At 39.7% G+C, this 20,837-nt stretch overlaps 3 protein-coding genes across 4 annotated transcripts; 2 read left to right on the top strand and 1 right to left on the bottom strand.

Annotated features, from left to right (window-relative positions):
• Window positions 1–2: 2 nt before the first annotated feature.
• Window positions 3–5,754, bottom strand: rab4a (RAB4a, member RAS oncogene family). 2 transcript variants are annotated; one of them, XM_034529332.1, is made up of 8 exons: window positions 5,588–5,754; window positions 4,603–4,683; window positions 4,260–4,374; window positions 3,763–3,825; window positions 3,520–3,674; window positions 3,144–3,239; window positions 2,749–2,894; window positions 3–1,896 (listed from the first exon to the last, which is right to left on the bottom strand). In XM_034529332.1, the coding sequence occupies exons 1-7, from the start codon at window positions 5,601–5,603 to the stop codon at window positions 2,779–2,781; spliced, it is 642 nt and encodes a 213-aa protein (XP_034385223.1). In that variant the 5' UTR covers window positions 5,604–5,754; the 3' UTR covers window positions 3–1,896; window positions 2,749–2,778. The 2 variants fall into 2 exon arrangements, with proteins under 2 accessions (XP_034385223.1, XP_034385222.1); XM_034529331.1 differs by having other exon boundaries at window positions 3–2,894.
• A 219-nt stretch (window positions 5,755–5,973) lies between these two features.
• Window positions 5,974–16,204, top strand: phf10 (PHD finger protein 10). The gene is made up of 12 exons (XM_034563543.1): window positions 5,974–6,202; window positions 7,440–7,549; window positions 7,865–7,995; window positions 8,296–8,379; window positions 8,540–8,664; window positions 8,804–8,956; window positions 9,309–9,418; window positions 9,561–9,708; window positions 9,925–10,077; window positions 13,948–14,056; window positions 14,537–14,725; window positions 14,952–16,204. Exons 1-12 carry the CDS (start codon window positions 6,131–6,133, stop codon window positions 15,047–15,049), a joined length of 1,482 nt encoding a protein of 493 aa, XP_034419434.1. The 5' UTR covers window positions 5,974–6,130; the 3' UTR covers window positions 15,050–16,204.
• A 393-nt stretch (window positions 16,205–16,597) lies between these two features.
• psmb1 (proteasome 20S subunit beta 1) lies at window positions 16,598–19,399 on the top strand. The gene is made up of 6 exons (XM_034529304.1): window positions 16,598–16,791; window positions 17,127–17,234; window positions 17,594–17,675; window positions 18,052–18,181; window positions 18,536–18,642; window positions 18,794–19,399. Exons 1-6 carry the CDS (start codon window positions 16,691–16,693, stop codon window positions 18,977–18,979), a joined length of 714 nt encoding a protein of 237 aa, XP_034385195.1. The 5' UTR covers window positions 16,598–16,690; the 3' UTR covers window positions 18,980–19,399.
• The last annotated feature ends 1,438 nt before the right edge of the window (window positions 19,400–20,837 follow it).

Genomic DNA, 20,837 nt, shown 5'->3' with positions numbered 1-20,837 from the left:
TATTTGTTGTAGTTTTTATTTTAAAAACATATGCTTTTATCATACACAATAAATTAAAAATCCATGATATTCATAATGACAAGAGAAAAACAGACATCCATAAATAGACAAAGGACATAAACACAAGACGGCGTCCTGATGTGGAGCAGCCGCAGCCACTATCAGATGAATGCTAATATTAAATATTTCTACAGTTTGAAGTGGGCTTGATTTCAACGTGTAATGCATAATTGTCATGGGTCGTAAATGTTCTAAAGATTAAAAACACAAAAGTGTTGTTGTGATGTTTGAATACACACCTATGTAAAACACTCCTATATCTAATTCCCCAGTTGAATTGTTTTGTGTCGAGAGTTTCCTGTGGCTGAACTGAACATAAAGTATCTTTGGGGACAAATAAAAATCAAACACACATCAGATAGTTTCATATGATTGCTCAAACTTAAAATGCATTCAGTTAGTGTTATCCCACAGCCGGCAGCAGTCGGCGAGGTATTCATGTAAACAGGCATCATTTATTAATGAGTCATTATTGGAATCTTTTGGGTAAAGGAGTGTGTTTCACTGTCACACAAGTCATTTAACTGAATGGTAAATGCTGAACATGCTGTAAATTAAAAGATGCTGTGACTTTCACACAAATTATTTAAATAAACCATTGCTCACAATATATATCTTTTTTTGCAATCTATGAGCTTGATAAAACAGTCCATAATGTAATCCACATCAGCTTGTCCCATTTAGAAATAAACATAATTGCTGCAAACAGTACTGCCCATTTATACTGCTTACAAATTGCCAGTGTATTGTGGCTAAACATGATATTAATACAGTGGAGCATAAAACTGATGTTGGATATGATATCTACTTTAATATACATATAATATCTCTTCATAATGAAATACTCTGATATTTTGTTTGAGAAAACATGCGTCAGTCTCTATATACAGAAACATTGTACAGTGTACAAGATGCTGTGGGGTGACATAGGAGATTCAGAGATACTTTACTGGGAGAGTAAGTGAGTAAGAAAGGATACAGGGAGTACTGATGCAGTCAGTAGGCTGTTTGTGGTGTGTTTAAAGCAGGAAGTCAGAGCAGGTGGGTAGCAAAGAGAAGTTCCATAGTAGAGGGGTTTTGGATATGCATGTGGTTAAAGAAATAGTTTTTAAAATGTGTTTTCTTGTCAAGAGTTATGCGAGAAGATTGATACCTTATGTCTATGTATCAAGTATTCATCTGGAGCCAAGAGGCAAAGAAGCAGACCAGGTTAGTCTGGCTAGATCCACAATTCAAAAATCCACCTACCAATGTTGGCCTTAAAAGCCGTCTAATCACAAAAATATTTCTTTACCCAAAAATGGAACCTTTTCCTTTAAAGTGGGTAGGATTTAGTAAGATCTCGCTTTGAGGTTGCAACAAAATACTGAAAGCATAATAATTCATTTTAGTTTTTTTTGAGCCAACAGATCTTTCTAAAGCCTACACACTGGTCTTTTAAGTATTCCAGATTGAAGGTATATGGGAATAGTGATACAGGAGAAAACTGAGATGGGAAGTCAGCAGGTGTAAGGGCGGAAAAGAGAGAGAGAGACACAGAGAGAGAGAGAGAGAGAGAGAAGTTCCGTACATGTCAGTAATGCACATCCTGATTGGAGGGCGAGGAAAGGTCTCGTCCAATAGTGGAGCAGAAAGTTGAAGGTTGGGCTGTCTCTGGTTACCTTGGAGATGCTCAGAGTTCTGAGGGGGGCTGGGAGGTGCAGCCATAACAACAAAGGTGCTGAAGATTGGTTTGAAAGGTCAAAGGTCAGAGAGGAGTCACCAGCATAGCAACCTGAACCCTGGTTACCTTATGGCTGTTCTCCTCCTGGTCTTCACAAACCCGTCAGAAACACACTAGTCACACGCACAAAGAGAGACATAAACATAATCACTTAATTTTGACTTATCGACAAATGATTTATTATTGACAATTTTGACCCGATGAGCAACTCTTATCAAATCATTATTGGGGGAAGAATAGCTTATTGCTCTCTGTTGTGGACTTTATTGTGATCCAAAAACAATTAAAGCATATCAGAGAGCATTGCACTGGCTGACACACATCTTCATAATGACGGTGGTTTGCTGCGGAGGCTGGTAATAGTCCCTAAAAATACCCTATTTATTCTTGTTCCTAAAGTCTACAGTGCCCAGCTGTTTTATGAAAGTATTTAGCCTCTTACTTGATGAAATAAGTACTCTTGTGTGAAGATTTAAGTCTTCAATAGCAACATATGGATATGGAGCTTAGAGCCAGACAAGCTGGGGAATAGTATTGGTCTAGTTGAAAAAAACAAAATATAGAATAAATACAGCCTTATCCTTTCAGTGACTGGTAAATGATTACCGGCATGTTAATCTTCCAGAAGAACTGTAATGAGGGCATCTCAAAGATGCTTCCTCTCACATTTATTCATGATGAAGCAAAATAAATAGGTTTTCGACAAAATTAAAAATGCTCTTAGAAAAAAGAACCATCCCTCCACTTTGTATTCAGACTGGGGTCAATCTGAAGATGAGCGACAGCAGACGAGGAGTGGCTGAGTGCAGCAGATGCAAAGCGCTGAGAGCAACGAGCAGAATGTCAAGTCACTTCAAGCAGCTCATAAGCTCTGGCACTCTTAAGGAAAAACCTTATTATGTGGCATAATTAATATCAGCATCTTACGTAGTACACACACAGTCCAAGCCCACTGGCCCTTTCACCTTGTCTGCGTGCGTTATTGGGCACGTCCACTAGCAGCCACACTCCTGGGTGCCCTGTGGCTGACCACGACGAGGAGAACGCAGCTGTCGTAGTGCAGCGTCGCCATACTGGATACCCGAACCCATCCTCTCTGGATCCAGCTCCCCTGAAAATCAGACAAGACGAGTGAGGACAGAGACGTGAGAGACTGGGCTTCATGATGGGATCGCAACCATATTTTTTGCAAATAATCCTTTTTTTAATAATGAATTATGTTGTTTTGGCTTTAACTTTGAAAATGCTTGATGAGGACTGCTACAGTGCAGTCTGGAGTCATACATTAGCCTGATCCTGTGAGGATAAGAGGGGATTTAGAGTCGGGGTTATGGTTATAGGTGAGGATCGCAGTTCCTACCTGACTCTATCTTGTTGAGGATTTTCCGAGCGCACTGGACAAAAGCCTCTTCAACGTTCTCTCCTGTTAGAGCGCTGGTCTCCAGGAACATTAGCTCTAACGCACACACACAAACACACACATGGCAGTTCAGTCCTTTGACATCTTTAAAACACATTTAGTGTAAGCAGCATAATTATTTACAGAACCAAAGTAAATTGCAATAATTTCAGAAAAATCTAGATGCTGATTAAATGCCCAAACAATCCTTCCACTAACAATAATAGGTCAACGCCTGGAGCTCCCTTCTACTGAGAGAAACAAGCTCCCCAGTTATGATTAGAGGTTTTGAGAGGAACTATCAAAGCATCACTATATTATAAACTGTTGAGCCTACCGTTCTCCTGAGCAAAGCGTGAAGCCTCGAGGAACGTGACCTCTCTGTCCGCATCCAGGTCCTTCTTGTTTCCACAAAGGATGATGACGATGTTCTGACTGGCCAGCATCCTGGCATCAGTCAGCCATGTGGTCAAAGCGTTGTAGGTCTCTCGACTGCAGTGTACAGAGACAGAAGGATTACATTGTAGAAAGGAGAGGGGCAACCTGAAATCATGGTCTGGGATTGGCTAGGCTGATTTACCTTGTGATATCATAGACCAGCAGAGCTCCTGCTGCACCTCTGTAGTAACTCCTGGTAACAGACCTGACACACACACACACACACACACACACGCGCAGATAAACTCACAGTCAATGTGAGCATGTGGTCAGATATTATGAAAATGTACATGAGGGCCAAGAGGCCTGAGAGACATCAGTGGTTCCCACATTCTGATTTGTCATTGAAGGACTGCTTGAAACAGTCAAAAGCAGCAGACTTGGTGAGCGAGTCATGATGCCCTTCTTTCCTTTGGAACACAAACAACCCCCCCTTTTCAAAGCAGACATTTTGTATCTGTTATCTCTGTCTTTCACCAGAGTAGTCAAGTGTGTTACATTAGATTTGAACAGTATGCACGTGGTTGAATAGAAATGACTGATGTGCATAGGCTCTGAAATGTGTTGAGAAAGAGGGGATTAAAGATGATTACATTTGCTTTTGGCCATAGGAAGTTGTTTTTATGTATTTTTCCCTACCTGAACCTTTCTTGTCCTGCAGTGTCCCAAATCTGCAGTTTGACCATTTTGTTGACCACATTGATGATCTTAGAGCCAAACTCTACTCCAATTGTGTGGTTGGATTCATCCTTAACTGAAAAACAAAATGGGTTTATTATTAGATGCAAAACATAGTGATAACCTACAGTGTATCTTTTCAGTGAGGAATTTAACACATTGGCATTGAAAAAGGCCCATCTAATTTTCACATGTTAATATGTGTTGATTACTAAACACTACAATACTGCACTTACTATAGTGGTCAGACCAACTGTCTGTTAACCATAAATAATGAACAATACATTGCATCTTTCTGACTTACATCTCTTCTCTATGAACTGGTGCAGCAGACAGGATTTGCCCGTTCCAGCATTCCCAATAACCAGGAATTTAAACAGGAAATCTGAGGTGAGAAAACACAGAAATGATCATGTGCACATCCAACACAATATCCGTCTGTTTTTTTGCAGCTTACATGATTGTCATACCTAGAGCCACAGCGGTGCCATTATTATTGGACAATATCAGCTTATCACAGTTATATTGATATCAATGTATACATGCCATCTGATATGTATTAAGAAATTGTCAGAAATGTGTTTGAGATAGAAACACTGTCACCATTATATAGTTTGTTTTCAGTTATTTAAAACAGTAACATGTTGTGCAGAGTACATGTCTTGGTCACAATTATTCAATAACCATATTTTTATTTTGAGTGTTTGTGTTAAGATACAAATAGTAGCTACGGGATATCACTTTTACCCTCAAAAATCTATACCCATGCCGTCCTAATACAGACAGGAACAGAATACAGCATAGTGGCACACAGCTTTAAGTATGTACACGTATACACTGTGACTGTGTATAGTAGTAGTAGCTCCACTTCCTTAAATCCTGATCATCTTCATGTAAAATGTTGAAACTATGACACCAGTCCCCCACGAACCAATGCATCGCCTCGATATGCATCCCCTGCGTCTCGTGTATTTGTACTACAGGATACACATCTCAGCTCCATCATCCGCAGTCCATCATTCCCCTGATGTCCGCTAACCTCTGTGGGGAGTTGTAACCTTCAACAACCAAATATTTCATCCGCACAGCCAGAGTGAAATCTACTGTTTAAGCTCTTTGGTATTACTTTGGCTGACATTCCATTTCTTAAGGCCAGTAGCCTTCCGTTAGCCTGTCTGCTATCTGTTTACGGTGAGAAAAAGCTCTCTCGGCACACCTGCCTCATCCCGTGTCTGTGGCTACGCGAACATATGAGCAACGGCGGCCCTTCGTCCAAACAGCCTCCTTACCGTATGATTCCGACATCGCCAGGCTGGCGTTTTGACAGCAAACGGGAAGGAAATGAGAAATAGAAGTGGACAAGACGGATAGCTCGCTAAGTTAAGGAAAATATTCCTGTTGATGATTTCCGCGGATTCCAGCTGATTATCCCCCCCGACTTCCCGTACGTGGTTCGTTTTTTTTTCCTTCTTCAAAATAAAAGCCGAGCCGAGTGAGGTAATGTCTGCAGACCGCCACAGGGTGGCGCTAGTGGAACAGCGGTTTGAGGCTTCTGACACAGACTTCTTTCAATACCATTCCAGTTTTGTGATACGCATATTCATAAATGTATATTAAAATCAACAAAGTATGTAATGATTGTGTATACAATGGCAATACTAATCAATCATTAGGATGTAGCGAGGAAATACTTCACTTACAACTTACTCTCCAGCCCAGAAGGCGGCGGCTAGGTCCGTGTGCCAACCGCCAATAAACCTCCAAGAAAAAGAAGTAGAAGAAGAAGAAGTGGCTAGTGGGCTAGCCTCGCTGCAGGCTTTATTTAGGGAAATATGGCTACTGTGCTCCCCGTCAGACCGCCCTGCGACAGCAATCCCGCTACTCCTGGAGCACAATCCATCAAGGTAACATTTATATTCCCCGAACAACAGCAACAACAACCACACGAATAATACTGATCTCGGTTCACGTAAGGCTCCTCAGCTAACGGCTCGTTATCTGTCCGACGGTCGCTCCCTGCGTCTATGACTGGCCCTTTTGTTTTCAAGTGTGTCCTTGGACATCAGGCTGGTTTATTTGTTCTGTGCCGTGTTCACTAACAGTTCTGAATTCACAAAGTCAAACTGTGTTGATATTAGAGGTTTGACAGTGGAAACGTGAGCGTGTCTGTGTCTTTGCCTTCCCAGTTACCGCCTTGACATCTCTACATACATGCTCATGTATTTGTTTTACTAGCTACCTCCCTAAATTTGCCGTCCTTTTCACAGATTCATGTGTTGTTTGTACCTAATAAATAGCTCCATATGGGTAACCAGATATATCCTTATTCTGATGTAACTAAAAGCAGAACCCTACAGAGGAGAACTAGCTAGCTAAATCCCCAAATGTGAACACCTTAATGTAAGCTACTGTTGTTTTTGAAGTATTCCATTTTTTCTTTGCGTTTGGACCAAAATACTTAAAGAAAATACTATTACGTCTTATATGAATTATGCCATTTTCCTTGAGAGGTGATGCTGAGGTCCGAAGATGTCAAAACGTTTAGTGTGTTTATTACTTAATGGTTTAACATCTTATCTACAGTCTATGACTTCAACATTCAACGGTTTTAATATATGGCGGACTATTGTGTTTGCATGTTTATGAATCTGTTTCAATAATGTTCTTGTACTTTCAGTCTTCTACTGCTAGAATGTATTTATATGTGTGTGTGTGACACAGGCAACCAACTGTACAGTTTATCGCTGTTTATTGTCTAATTACTGAAGAAGCAAGAGCTGTGCTTGTGTGGGCTGTAGGTTCAACGGATAAAGATGATGAAGAAATAGTCATGTTTCTACTTAAATTGAAAAGAGAAAAAGCAACATTATGATTTTCCTGGCTTTATTAATAAGCACCCTGTGAACTTGCCCCATTTGACCCAAACAACAAAAGCAAAATTGGGATATAGTGATCGGGTGACCTTCTGTAAAAAAGTCAAACCACAAATGAGCTACAAAGTGACCCCTAAAGAGCAGCAAAATGAATACAACAGTGACAGATATGGGGGCTTAAAAAATTGATCTCGCTGTTTAATTTTTTTTCTCAACATATCACATGAAAAGATATGTCAATAATTATGTTTTTAATTTTCCTCTGTAGGAGGATACAATTGAAGAGGAGTCCAATGATGGCAGCCACGTTCCCAAAAGAAGGAGAATGTGTTCAGGAGACAGCTCTCGAAGCTGTGACACCTCCAGTCAAGACCTTGGGTGGGTTGGCTTGATCATTGGCAAGGAGCAATAAATTGGCACTGCTTAATTATAAGTTATGGGCTCACATGGTTTCATTGTTATCCTCTAATTATGATGTATAATATATGTGTTAAAACCAAAAGATGTAACATACATTATTTTAAAATACAATTTATTCATAGTATTTTGTCTGTTTGGTTGAATTTGCTGTCCTAGCTGAAAACCTCTTAGTCTCTCTCAGCTTCTGATAATATTCTCAACCCTAATTATGAGATACCGCCAAAGAACGGTCTTTGAAAAATGTTTTTTATTCTCGACCCCCCCACCTTCCAGCCCAACCTATTTCCCAGCAGAGAACCTGACAGAGTACAAGTGGCCTCCAGATGACACAGGAGAGTATTACATGCTGCAGGAGCAGGTCAGCGAGTATCTGGGAGTCACATCCTTCAAGAGGAAGTACCCCGGTAAGACTGAAGTCAACATCTAAAACGGTTAACTGTTTAAGTGCTCAAGGAAAAAGTGGTTCTCTCTCTCTCTCTCTCTCTCTCTCTCTCTCTCTCTCTCTCTCTATATATATATATATATATATATATATATATATATATATATATATATATATATATATATATATACACACATATATATATATAGCGCTGTTTGTCTGGTGTCCAACTGATGACGATGTCACTCTTTTTACTCAAGTTCTTCCCAGATGAAGGAAGCAATCCTTTGGATAGTGATGTTGTTTCTTTGTCCCTCTGTAGATATGGAGAGAAGAGACTTGTCTCACAAAGAGAAGCTTCACCTGCGTGAACAGAATGTCATTACAGAAACACAGTGCACTCTGGGTACGAGCCACACCAAACACTCTGAGACCAGATCTAATTGTTTGACTACATTCTCTTACCCCGGTGCATTTTGGGTGCAAATAGTCCGGTATCTTGGTGCAGTCCCAGTATGTCTGTGTGTGTGTGTGTGTGTGTCAGTGTATCTTTTGTTTCTTTTTAGGTCTGACAGCTCTGCGGAGTGACGAGGTGATAGATCTGATGATAAAAGAGTATCCCATCAAACACTCAGAGTATTCGGTCATACTGCAGGAGAGGGAGCGGCAGAGAATAGCTAAAGAGTACTCTGTAAGTATACACGCTAAAGGAATACAAGAAGGCTGATGATTATTGTGACGTTTTATTTTACAGTAATTCATTTAATGATAATCCTCCACATACATGTGTGAACACATCTCTTACGCTCTCTGTCTGTTGTCTTTTGTAGCAAATGCAGCAGCAGCAGAACCCTCAGAAGGTGGAGGCCAGCAAGGTCCCTGAGTACATTAAGAAGGCAGCTAAAAAAGCTGCGGAGTTCAATAGTAACTTCAACAGGGAGCGTATGGAAGAGAGGAGAGCTTACTTTGACCTTCAGACACATGCAAGTCCAACCTTGAAAAACTGAGATTATACATGAATTCAGAAACGTGATTGGGTGCTCATTATTAAATAATCAAAGGCTTTGATTTGATGGGTAGTAGGTCTAAAAGACAAAATGTTTAAGAAACACAAAGCCATATGTTGATGACCGAGTACAGCCATAGCAGCATTAAGACTATGCTGGCTTTATTAACATCCTGCTAACTTTCCCCATTTGCCTGAACAACATTTTTGGGGAAATATAGTGATTTCTATCGATGTGGAAATGTCAAACCACAAATTGGATTCAGAAAAGACCTTTGTATACTTCTGATTTTTTTTAAAGTTTTTACATGATCTTTGTGTTTTCTCAGATTATCCAGGTGCCCCAGGGCAGGTTCAAGGTGCTGGCTCCAGAGCTGACAAAGACGGGGCCTTACCCAGTGGCTCTCATACCAGGGCAGTTCCAAGACTACTACAAAAGGTACAGTTCACACTATTCAGGATGACACACCCCACATTCTGTTCCCTTTTTTCTGGGTGAAACTGGATAGTTTATGTTCCTGTATTCTATATTACCGTGCTGAATGTTTTGCCCTGATGCCACAATGTCTTGTGCATGACAGGTACTCTCCCAATGAGCTGCGATACTTGCCATTAAACACAGCTCTGTTTGAGCCTCCGCTGGATCCAGAGCTCCCTGCGCTGGACTCTGAACCCGACTCAGATGATCCCGAGGATGGCAAGGGTGACACAAAGATCAAGAACTCTTCTGTAAGACATTCAGCCGTGTACAAATACTCTTGTGTCGGATAATAAGTCCATCTTGGATTAGTGGTACAGATGCTTAATGGTAGATGTCTGTTGTGCAATTATGCAAGCAACTGCATGATTTACCTCGACTAATCTAGACTCGATTATCTACATGACTTCACTCGTAAGCCCCTTGTCCTTCACTCTTTCTCCTTTTTTTTTTCTGTTTCTCTGCAGGACAGTTCTTCAGGCAACACGTCAGACGTGGAGAGCCAAGAGGGAGCAGGGAAACTGGGCCCCAAGTCCAAAGCCAAAGACAGGACGTCCACGCCGGGAAAAGACAGCAGCCAGCGCCATTCTGCCTCCCACAAAACCATCCCAGGGTACAAGGTAGAGGACAAAAGCACCTGAACTCTTCTCCAACAACAGCAGCAGCACTTTTCTACCCCCTCCTCCTCTTTCTACTACTACCACTCCTTTACTCCATTCATCCCGCCACCCTTCCCTAGCTTTCTTCACTTTGTTCTCCGGCTTCTACCGTTGGTCAGCTTTTCAGCTGGGACAACCTGATCCACACACTCACATACCACACTCTCTCTCTCACACACACACACACACACACACACACACACACACACACTCGGTCACACGCACAGTCACACTTTGGGGGTCCTCCCTCCAGTTTTTGTTCTTATTATGATTGCCTGGTGGCTTTTTTCCCCTCTTCGTACCAGACTGTAAGCAATAAGAACATTTTAAAGGAACAGTTCACTTGTTTCTTTTTCACTGCACTTTTACTTTTTTGTTTTTTCAGCGAAGACAAATTTGAACTTTAAAAGTTTTTCATTTTGAATGTCTTCAATATACCTCTTGTCTGTCCTCACTTGTCAAATAGAGATTCTTCCTAGACAAGTAAGTGGATATTTTGGCTGCTAGTTTTCCTTTTTCCTTTTTAAAAAGAAAAGTCTCGTTACTCTGATATAAAAAATATAAACCACATTCAATTTGTGGTTGCTTTTAAAAAAAAGTAGTTGATGTTAACACTAGAGACTTTTAACATTTATATCTTAAGTGTAGAATGCACTTAACCCTAATATTTTGAGTGTGTATTGGTATTATAATATGCTTTCATTATACATCATGTGATGTGCTGTTTATCTGTTAATAGGTATCAAACAGCTGTTTGACATGAGTTTTCCTATCCTTATTATGTCATCTTGGAGAGATGAGGACATGCTGACCTTGTTCACACTGTTGCTGAGCTGAGCTAAGCTAGAAGTAGTCTGTATGATGTCTGTCTGGGTTTTTACTCTGCTGGACAACCCCCACATCAGCTTACCTTTTGTTCATACCAGTCATGGCACGTCGTTGGTACTCATTTTAAATAAATACTTTGAATTTAATCTAAATGTTCAAATGACTAGATGGTGGGGGGGGGAGTATTTAGTGTCTCACTTGCTCCCTACAGCCCACTGGGCTAGAAACTCTTATATTTGATCAATTTTTATATTTTAGAACCTTGCAGAAGAAAATACCTAAAATATGCAGGTATATTACCGTTAATGAGTTTGATGGTCAAGTTCAGCTCAGCTTTGTGGTGTGGGCATGGTCCTTTTCTAGTGTCTGTTACCAGTTTCAGTGTGTTTACGTTTGACTTGACTTTAAGTCATCAGATCATTTTGCATATATGCTTTTGAGCTTGCAGACATGGCATGTTGGTAGCCAGAATGAACTAGTTAACTATTAGTCAGTAAAAGAATGTCCCTGTACTGTTTCTGTGATGAGCACAATAGGACCTAGATATTTAATACCCTTCAGGCATTTCTAATTTGAGAAAATTCTGTATACAGAAGTCAACTATGATCAATATTTTTGTAGCTTTGGTAAATCGGCCAAAGTAAAATACCTGTAAAGTTGGAATGTACCAGACTCTTTTAGTGGTAGCGTTTTCATCCAGTTTTCAAAGTTAATGGTTTACGGATGCCTAATTATTGTTGTCTCCACAAAAGACACCACATGTGACAGCAAAACTTCCAGTAAGTGATGCAGGTCGCGAGCTGATTAACGTGACCTCGCTCTGGTCTGACTACCATCTCCAGTATGTGCAGTGGTTAATGATGACCTCGTGATTAGTAGAGTGGTATTTCATAAACGGCTCATGAATAAAAACTATTCTGAACAACAAAGGAATTAGTTTAACTAATTGCCTCTTCATCAGTATTTTGTTCAGAACGTGTCAATGTGATACATGTTGCATGTTAACATGTTAAATATATATTGCACCATTTAACATGACGTGTTAATGTTGTTCAGTGATTCGAGGAAATCAGTCACTCGAAAAGCTGTGGCTCAACAGCCTTTCTGAAGCTTATAGATAGAGGAGACATTTTGGAGGTAAAAGTATTGTGTTCAATGTGTTACACAGATGCATAAAGTAATACTATATTAATTTAGATTTTTGAACTTTATCGCTCTTATTCTTCCTGAGAACGTGCAGTGCTGGCTTGATTCTTAGAAAGAGCTCAGAATATTTTTTATTTTGTATGTCAAACATTGATTTGAGCGAAAGATATTGATGAGGTCCATTGTTCTCACTAAGAGTTGCACGGCTGAGTAGAGTCCAGGTTCATTAGATAATGTGCATTTGGCCAACACATATGGGAAGTTGTGAGGCACAGCTAACGGGTTAGCATTACCTTATCAGTTTACAGAAATCTCAATCAAAGTAAAAACATGATGTTTAAACCATATGATCTGCTGATCTATAAAGTTAGTTGACTTAGTTGGGTCTCAGTATGTATGCCTCTGTGTCTGAATTATACGTAATGTTTAAAGCTATATGGCGCAATAAAAACTAGCTACCAGCTCCTATAACAGCAAAATGAGTTCTGACCAGGTTTTTTTTATGTGCATAAAATACAGCATATCTTGTGTTTACCAAATTCAGTTAATTTAGAATAAAACGGGATTCAACCTCATGAACTGCTCCTGTTCTATTTTTCTGTGTGGATGTTTCCACTGAAGAAATGTTTTGAGTGTGCAGGCATCAAGTAGACTCATCGCACTTAATGATGGCTGGACACTGCTTGTAATGGAAGCATTTCATGTGGCCACAAATACATTTATACAGTTGTCAAGAGTCAGCTCGCAGGCCAAAGGTGTGAACTGTTGACTTTTAAGTACAAGTATAGATGAGACTATATATTTGCATATGCATCGTGAGCATGTATGAAAATCTACACGGCTCTACTTTTTTCTTTTCCCCCCTCCTGCTGCTGTCTGTCTATTACTTTAGTTCTCTGCTTTGTTTCAAGTCTTGAATTTTCCTCATTTCCAAACCACGTCCTTTATTGACCCAAAGTGTTGTACCTATGGCTGTTTAGTGTAACCTGCTAACTTCCTGTGAGGAGACATTTTAATGAAGGATGTTACTGTCTTTAGGCTTTCGAAGTAAACGGACTGATAACTTCCTGACTAACTGGAAAGCAACGTTAATTTCCCAGATCAGATTTGGTTATATTTGGTGACAATACTTAACCATAAAACACTTACCGTAGCACAAATGTTTTGTATGCTCTTAAAGACTGTTGCAGTCCAAATATAAAACCTTGCTCAAGCTTTCATGTTTTAATTGTGTGGCTTCCTACAGAGGAATTCATGTGTTCAAAGTATTGCATGTTTCTTGTTCGTCTCCGTGACATCCTTCTTAAAATGTCCCCACACCTCCTTATCTTTCTCCTCTGACCCTGTTAAACTGAAAGCTAAGTTGCATAGAAAGCAACTGCAAGATCTTTTAATTCAATCTGCTCCCAAGTAAGCCATCACTTGACTAGAGTGACAATAAATCTGCTGTAGATTACAGATGCCACATGCATGCAAGAGTTGTTTGTTTGGCACCCTACACCTTCCTTCTATTTGTACCACGAGATATACTTTAATGTCCTGGTACTTAACCAGTACTTATTGTGAAGAGTTCTGTTGGGTGTTCCTTGCCACAAAGAAAACAACAATGAACTAGCTTGGTAGCAATTAAAACAATCAAACTTAGTAAGACAGCAGCTTTGATGCCATGTGATGCAGTTTGTGTATAAAGTAAAGTACTCAGCATATAATTCATATAGTGGGCCGCCAAATGTAGAGTAGCCTTTGTTAGGCAAGCTAGAGTAATTTTTTTCAGGCATTAAACATTTGTTTAACTAATATATTGTCCATGACTACAGGATACACATGTTTTTTTATAGCATTATTCTGCCCTTGCAGCCTAAGGTCATTCCCAATGCTATATGTGGCATTTGCCAGAAGGGCAAAGAGGCCAACAAGAGGGGCAAGCCAGAGGCCCTCATTCACTGCTCCCAATGTGATAACAGCGGTAAGTTAACACTGTTGATTTTAAAGGACCGTTCCCTGTTTGTTTTCATACACAACATCAACTAAATGTATTCACTTATAATGCCAGGTGTATTTGTTTTTTTTATAATAATCGATTTTTCCCCAGAATAAAATAATTACTATAAGATAAACAGTAATCCTAAAAACAAGAGGTTATCATTGACTGATGAATCATTGCTATTATACATCAACAACATGGAGAAAATGGCTATTTATTGGCTTTTAGATGCTTCTGATTAATATCAATGGGTACCCTTTTAACTCCTATATATGTTTAAGTATTCTTAACGTGTGCGTGTGCGTGTGTGTGTGTGTGTGTACTTTGTCTGTTTTTGTGTCCCTTGTGTTTTGGTCTGACTTGCTTACGTATGTCTGTGCGTTGTGTAATTATTTGTGTGTGTGTGTGGCTCTGTATGCATGTTTGCTTCTGTCCATGTGCCTCTGTGTCCGCACACTTTAGGCCACCCGTCCTGCTTGGACATGAGCAAGGAGCTGGTGGGTGTGATCCAGACATACCGATGGCAGTGTATGGAGTGTAAGACGTGCATCGTGTGTCAGCAGCCCCACCATGAGGACGAGATGATGTTCTGTGACAAATGTGACCGAGGGTACCACACGTTCTGTGTGGGCATGGATTCCATACCTACTGGTGAGTGGATGGGCACAAACACAAGCATACAGTGAATCTGTTATATGGGCAGACAAATACGCAACCACACACTCGGTGACTGGACCACAAACACTACGAGAGAAAAGCGGACTTGTACACACAAAATTAGTCATTCACCTTTTTTATTTTTTATTATTTAATGTAGGTTTGTAGTTTTTGGTTTGTCTCTTTCATCTTGATAAATGACTTCTCTCTGTCTCCTCAGGACTTTGGGTATGTGAGGTTTGCGACAAAGATTTCACCACACCCAAGAAGAAAGGAGGAGCGAAAACACCCAAAAAGTCAAAATCGGCTCAAAAATGATCAACACCCTAAATAACCACGATTCCTTGACCACATTCAACACAAATACACATTATTGCATTTGTTCAATCATCTGCAGAAGCTATACATTTAAAATAACATAAAAAATAAACAAAAGCGTATCCCTCCTACCAAATACCAACAATTCAAACACAAGATCTTAACCTGCTGCTAGTCTTTATTGAGTGACAGGTCTGTAAATACACAGGTTAACACTAGTAAAGAAGTGTATTGAGCTTTTCTCTGAGCGCTCGGATGACATCAGCAAGGCAGGCCTATCATTTGAATCACAATCAGTTAAACACCGAATTTACTTGCCATCTCCAAATCAAACTTTGAATATTGTATGCGATACCTCAAATGTACATGCTCAACATAATCCAGATTATACAGTAACTGTAGCAGAGCAACCCTTGTTTTGTAATGGTAGACATTGACATCATACATAAATAATGTTAACACTGTAAGTCAAATCCATGCTGCATCAACTCCTGTGATCTGCTCACCACTAACGGCGCCAGTGCATTCCTACTTTATTAAACTGATATTGTAGTTTCTGTCTCAACATTTCTACAGTGGGACATTTTTTTCAGTTAAACAAATGGTGCTTTTGATCCGGTACTACTGAAACAAACTCACTGATGTAAATCGTTTACTTTACATAGAAAACTGTTTGCATGGCTTTGTATCTTTGGTACTTTAAATGAACGTTTATTTAACGAGGCAGGCCAGTAAAGAGCAACCTTATTTAAATTAAGTCTTAAATGATGACATGGTGCTTGTGATTTAGTGTAATGAAATGTAACAGACACTGGCTAGTGGACCTCATGCCTGCAGCAGGTATTTATTTTCCAGTCTTGATTACTGAATGATAGTGTCTCCCCTATTGATTTTGTCAAACCTCCACTATTCATCATTGTACAAAAACGTAACCACTCACAGTAATGACATTGAAATTCAACATCCACAGTAATGATTAGATAACTGGTATGTTTGCAGTCAGCTTGAAAGTTTAAAAAATATATATTATTTTGTATTGTCCCTTAGTAAGGAGTTTTTTTTAAGACATATTTGTTCGTAATAATGTCATAGTCACTGAATTGTGTGTTTCCATTTTTTATTTGTTTTCTTCTAATAAAAGCTAATTGGAAAATACTCCTGTTTATCTCTATTGTGTACCATGTTTAATTGAATCCCCGTTTTGATACCAAAGAAACAGATAATTGTTAGTGCAGAAGAATAAAAAGTATTGAAGTATTTTTTATTCTTACATTTTAAATTCTTACATTCTCTATGAATTTGACAAACTTTTAATGGTTAAAAAAATGGTTAAAAGAATGTTTTAATGTTAAGTTAATGTGCATATCATTTAATTAATATTGCAGTTAAATTGTTATCAGAACAAAATTACCTATTTCTAAATTGTAAATGTGAGATTTATTTTCTTTTTTAAATTCTGAAATACATTCCTTCACTGTGATGGCCCTGCTCCACCACCAAACAGCCTGTGGGGGCGCTCTCGCTTAAATTTCCTCCGAACACGCCGGTGTGTTGACCGTAAAAGAAGAGGCTGCCACATTACGGTGATACAGCGACTTTACGCGACTCAAGCTTCAACACCGTTGGTTTCCCGCAACAACAATGCTTTCCTCCAGTACGTTTGGAGATCCCGGGAAGATGAGGGATTATCATTACACCGGTCCGGTGGAGCACCGCTTCTCTCCTTACTCGTTCAACGGAGGGTGAGAGTGCTTTAAACCGTGGGCTGGTTAGCCTCCTAGCTATCGTTACATACAAACGGGCTGTGCTAACTAGCGAACCGGCTCAGCGATATCAAACTAAACAAAGGTTGAATTGAGGAAAAGTACGCGAACAGAGCAGGCTTTCTTTGTTCAGGACATTAAATATCATCTTAATCTCAAAATAACGATAACGGGAAAGATAAAGATAAACGTTTACTAGAGTTTCAGTTTCGAAACGGTAGCTTAGCTTCCGTTAGCAAGTGTCTGGAGAAACGTCTCCCTCTGGATTTGGTGGGTTTTAAGATGAGTAAACTAGTGTGCGTTGTGTTTTTCAGAACCGTACTAGCTGTTGCTGGGGAAGACTTCGCCATCGTAGCGTCAGACACCCGGCTGAGTGAAGGCTACTCCATCCACAGCCGCGACTCTCCAAAATGCTACAAGCTGTAAGTTTGCACTGTCACCTTCCACCACAGTCAACTAAGGCAAGTTCGGGAGTATAAAGAGTCCATGTCAACTTTTAAATCTATATCTGGTGACTTCACATACTACTTCCATAGTTATTTGTAAACCCTTTGAAAGACAGATAACTATGGAGTGAGACCACTGCAGCTCAACTCCACTTATCTCTGAAGATGAGAACTGTAGATTGTTCCTGCTTGGTGCCCAATGACTTGCTGTAGTGCTTCTCATGAAAGCATAATTTGGTATCTATCGTTAAAATCTGTTATTGCTACATGAATCGAGGTCAAATGAACAATATGCTACTCTTGATTCTCACATATTTGTGTGCTTCCCCTCACAGGACAGACACAACCGTCGTTGGCTGCAGCGGGTTCCATGGCGACTGCTTGACTCTGACTAAAATCATTGATGCCAGACTAAAGGTGGGCTGGTGCAGCAGAGCCTTCTGGTTTCACCTTTTAAGTCATCTTCAAAAAGGATCTTATTCTGCTGACAGGCTCACTGTCCTGCCGCTGCTTGAAAACTATGGCGTCTGTTGATTCTAGTGGTTGACATGAGGCTGATGTTTCTTGCTGTCTTTAATGAAGATAATTGTATTTTTTTTTTTCAATCTATTATTCTAAAAAAGTATCTAATCAGAAGAAATCTAATTGTGTCAGCACAGTTAATTAACACTAAAGATGTTATCTATGTTACCTCTCTTTATGCTTCACTGTGTGTAGTTCTGCAGACCCACAGAGGATTTCACAGGTCACTTAGTTGTTAACACCTGAAACAATGTTCCTGCCTGTTTCTCAGATGTACAAACACTCAAATAATAAGACAATGACCAGCGGCGCCATTGCAGCCATGTTGTCTACCATCCTGTACGGCAGGAGGTTTTTCCCTTACTACGTCTATAACATCATCGGAGGACTGGATGAACATGGTGGGTGTAGAAATGCTGCCGACGTTAAGTGAAGTAACTGATCACGTTTGTATGTATATGCTCTGGATTGTGTAAGTTTAACAAGACAACTTAATATTTAGTCTAGCTAAAAATAGCTTGTTGGACATGGTGGGTGTAGAAATCCTGCCGACGTTAAGTGGAGTAAATGTATCACGTTTGTATGTATATGCTCTGGATTGTGTAAGTTTAACAAGACAACTTAATATTTAGTCTAGCTAAAAATAGCTTGTTGCCTCTATTGTGCTTCATTGTGTCACACAGTAATTTTTATTTTTGTTGTGTCTGAGATGGAAATAATGACTTTTTTTATGTGCAATACTCGTATGCATGAAGGCAAGGGAGCGGTGTACAGCTTCGACCCAGTGGGCTCCTACCAGAGAGACACCTACAAGGCTGGAGGATCAGCAAGTGCCATGCTACAGCCCCTACTGGACAACCAGGTAAATGACACACTGCAGGTTGACCTGTTGTTTCCTTAATGGATTGATCCCTTTGTGTTTAAGTATGCAGGCAATATAGTGTGCCAGTTAAGTTTGCTTGCTTTTGGACATGGTACATTCATATTGGTCTCTTTCCAACATGCACATACAGATTGGTTTCAAGAACATGGAGGGTGTGCAGCACGTTCCTCTGACTCAGGAAAAAGCAGTTCAGCTGGTCAAAGATGTCTTCATCTCGGCCGCAGAGAGAGATGTCTACACCGGAGATGCTCTTCGTGTCTGCATCATCACTAAGGAGGGCATCAGTGAGCAGACTGTACCACTGAGGAAGGACTGAGGAGGGAAATGTTCTCCTTTCTCTGTTTTTCTCTTCAGTCTGTTTCCACATTCACCTCTTTGGTTTTTGCTCCTAAACAACAAGTTTCTAAAAATAGGAGTGTTGATCCAGAATCTGCTTTTTGTGCCCTCTTAAGTCATGCTTTTCCCGGGAAGAGGATTTTCCATTTTTTATATCCACTCACAATTTGCATCAATTGAAATCTACTTTTCTCCTCCTTTCCAAAGTCATCCCCTTCAATTGCTGCTGTTGTTCCATTCTTGTTTGTGGTCTAGAAACCTGATTCTAGATCAGCACTCCTGTTAAGAAGCAAAGGACTCTTTCTCAATATGCCTAGACTTCCTCTATTTGGATTTTTCATTATGTTTTGGAAGGATGCTCTGTTCTTTTTACATTCTTAATAAATGTAAAGAAGTGAAAGTCTTGTTCATTGCTTGTCCACACATTGATACTCCAGCTTGGGTAGCTGCTGAGAGTTGCCCTAAATATGTGCTATTGTGGCATTTTTAAGTATTTCTACTATAAGACTATCTTTGCTCAGGATAGTGTTTCCTGATTTAGTCTTTATAATCCCAAATCTACTATAATATGTTATAGATCAACAAACAATATGCATCAAGTGGACAGTTTAATTTGACAAAGTTGTGATTGATAGGCTGCACTTTAATTTACTTGAACCTCTTAGTCATGTTAAGTTTCACGGTTCTTGATAAAATCAACACACTGATCTGAATTCGAAAACCATTCACAGGTTTTACAATCTTGCAAGCTGCAAGTATTGAAGATGATTTTTCAGTATTCTTGCAGCCATGATCTTCAATCTGAGAAGTTTATGCCCAATCAAAACTTGAAAGAGTTGATAAAGTATTGCCAGGCTCAGGGCCCTGACTACTTTAATATGTTCCTTTGCATTATTTTTACACTTTAACCACATGTGAGAGTGCAAAGTTACTTTCATTTGACATCAAATGCAATATAAGAGATTCATGATTCAATCACATTATATGGTTGGGAACACAAACTGCAGGTGGGAAGGTATGGTGGGGTTTATTTCTTCCCACATTTGCTCAACACAAACCATTTCATAATGTACAGTTTGTTTCATTTGGACATTAGCAACATGAAAATCTCATAGAATATAATTTATCAAATTAAACCTGGTCAGAGATGATGGGAGTTTTAAGTAAAATTAATGAATCTTTCTTTTTACTCAGTACTAGTTTGTTGTGTTGTCACTTTTGAAGACTCATTTATGCATTGTCCTAGTGAGCACAACAAGGTGATTTAAATGAACAACAATAAACTATCTGCTTGCAGCCCCTGAGATTATGCAGCACCGCTCTGATTTCATCCATTCATGCACATCCCCAGATGTTCAGGCTTCATAAGTGACTACCACGTATTACAGCAGGTTATCTCAGTGCACATACAGGTGTACAGTGTTGAACATCTGCAGAAACATCATCTTGCCCTTGATTAAAACACATCAAACATTACTCCTACGTAGGTGTCTCTCACTGCATACATTTAGATTTTGACTGTTGAAACTAATAACATTAAAGATGGCTGCATTCAGTTTAGATGTTCCAGTTCCACTGCTCTGGTATTGTGCGAGTGGGCTCACTGGGATGGGTTACTGGGATACTTGCTGAAGACAGGCTGTCATAAGTGGAATGCGTTGCATCTGTGCATTTCCTGCTAAGACATGTCAAACAAAAGAAGATACCTCCTGAATCCAGACTAGATACAGTATGGGTTGTGTTCACAATATATGTGGACACATTTAAGAATAGCAGACAGAATGTATACTAAATACTTTGATGTTTGAGTGTGCTGTTTATGGATACTATTCTCCCTC

Source organism: Cyclopterus lumpus, chromosome 3 (genome assembly GCF_009769545.1).
Source record: "Cyclopterus lumpus isolate fCycLum1 chromosome 3, fCycLum1.pri, whole genome shotgun sequence".
Lineage (NCBI taxonomy): Eukaryota > Metazoa > Chordata > Actinopteri > Perciformes > Cyclopteridae > Cyclopterus > Cyclopterus lumpus.
The sequence above is the reverse complement of the archived record's forward strand: the minus strand, read 5'-3'. Positions and strand labels throughout refer to the sequence as shown.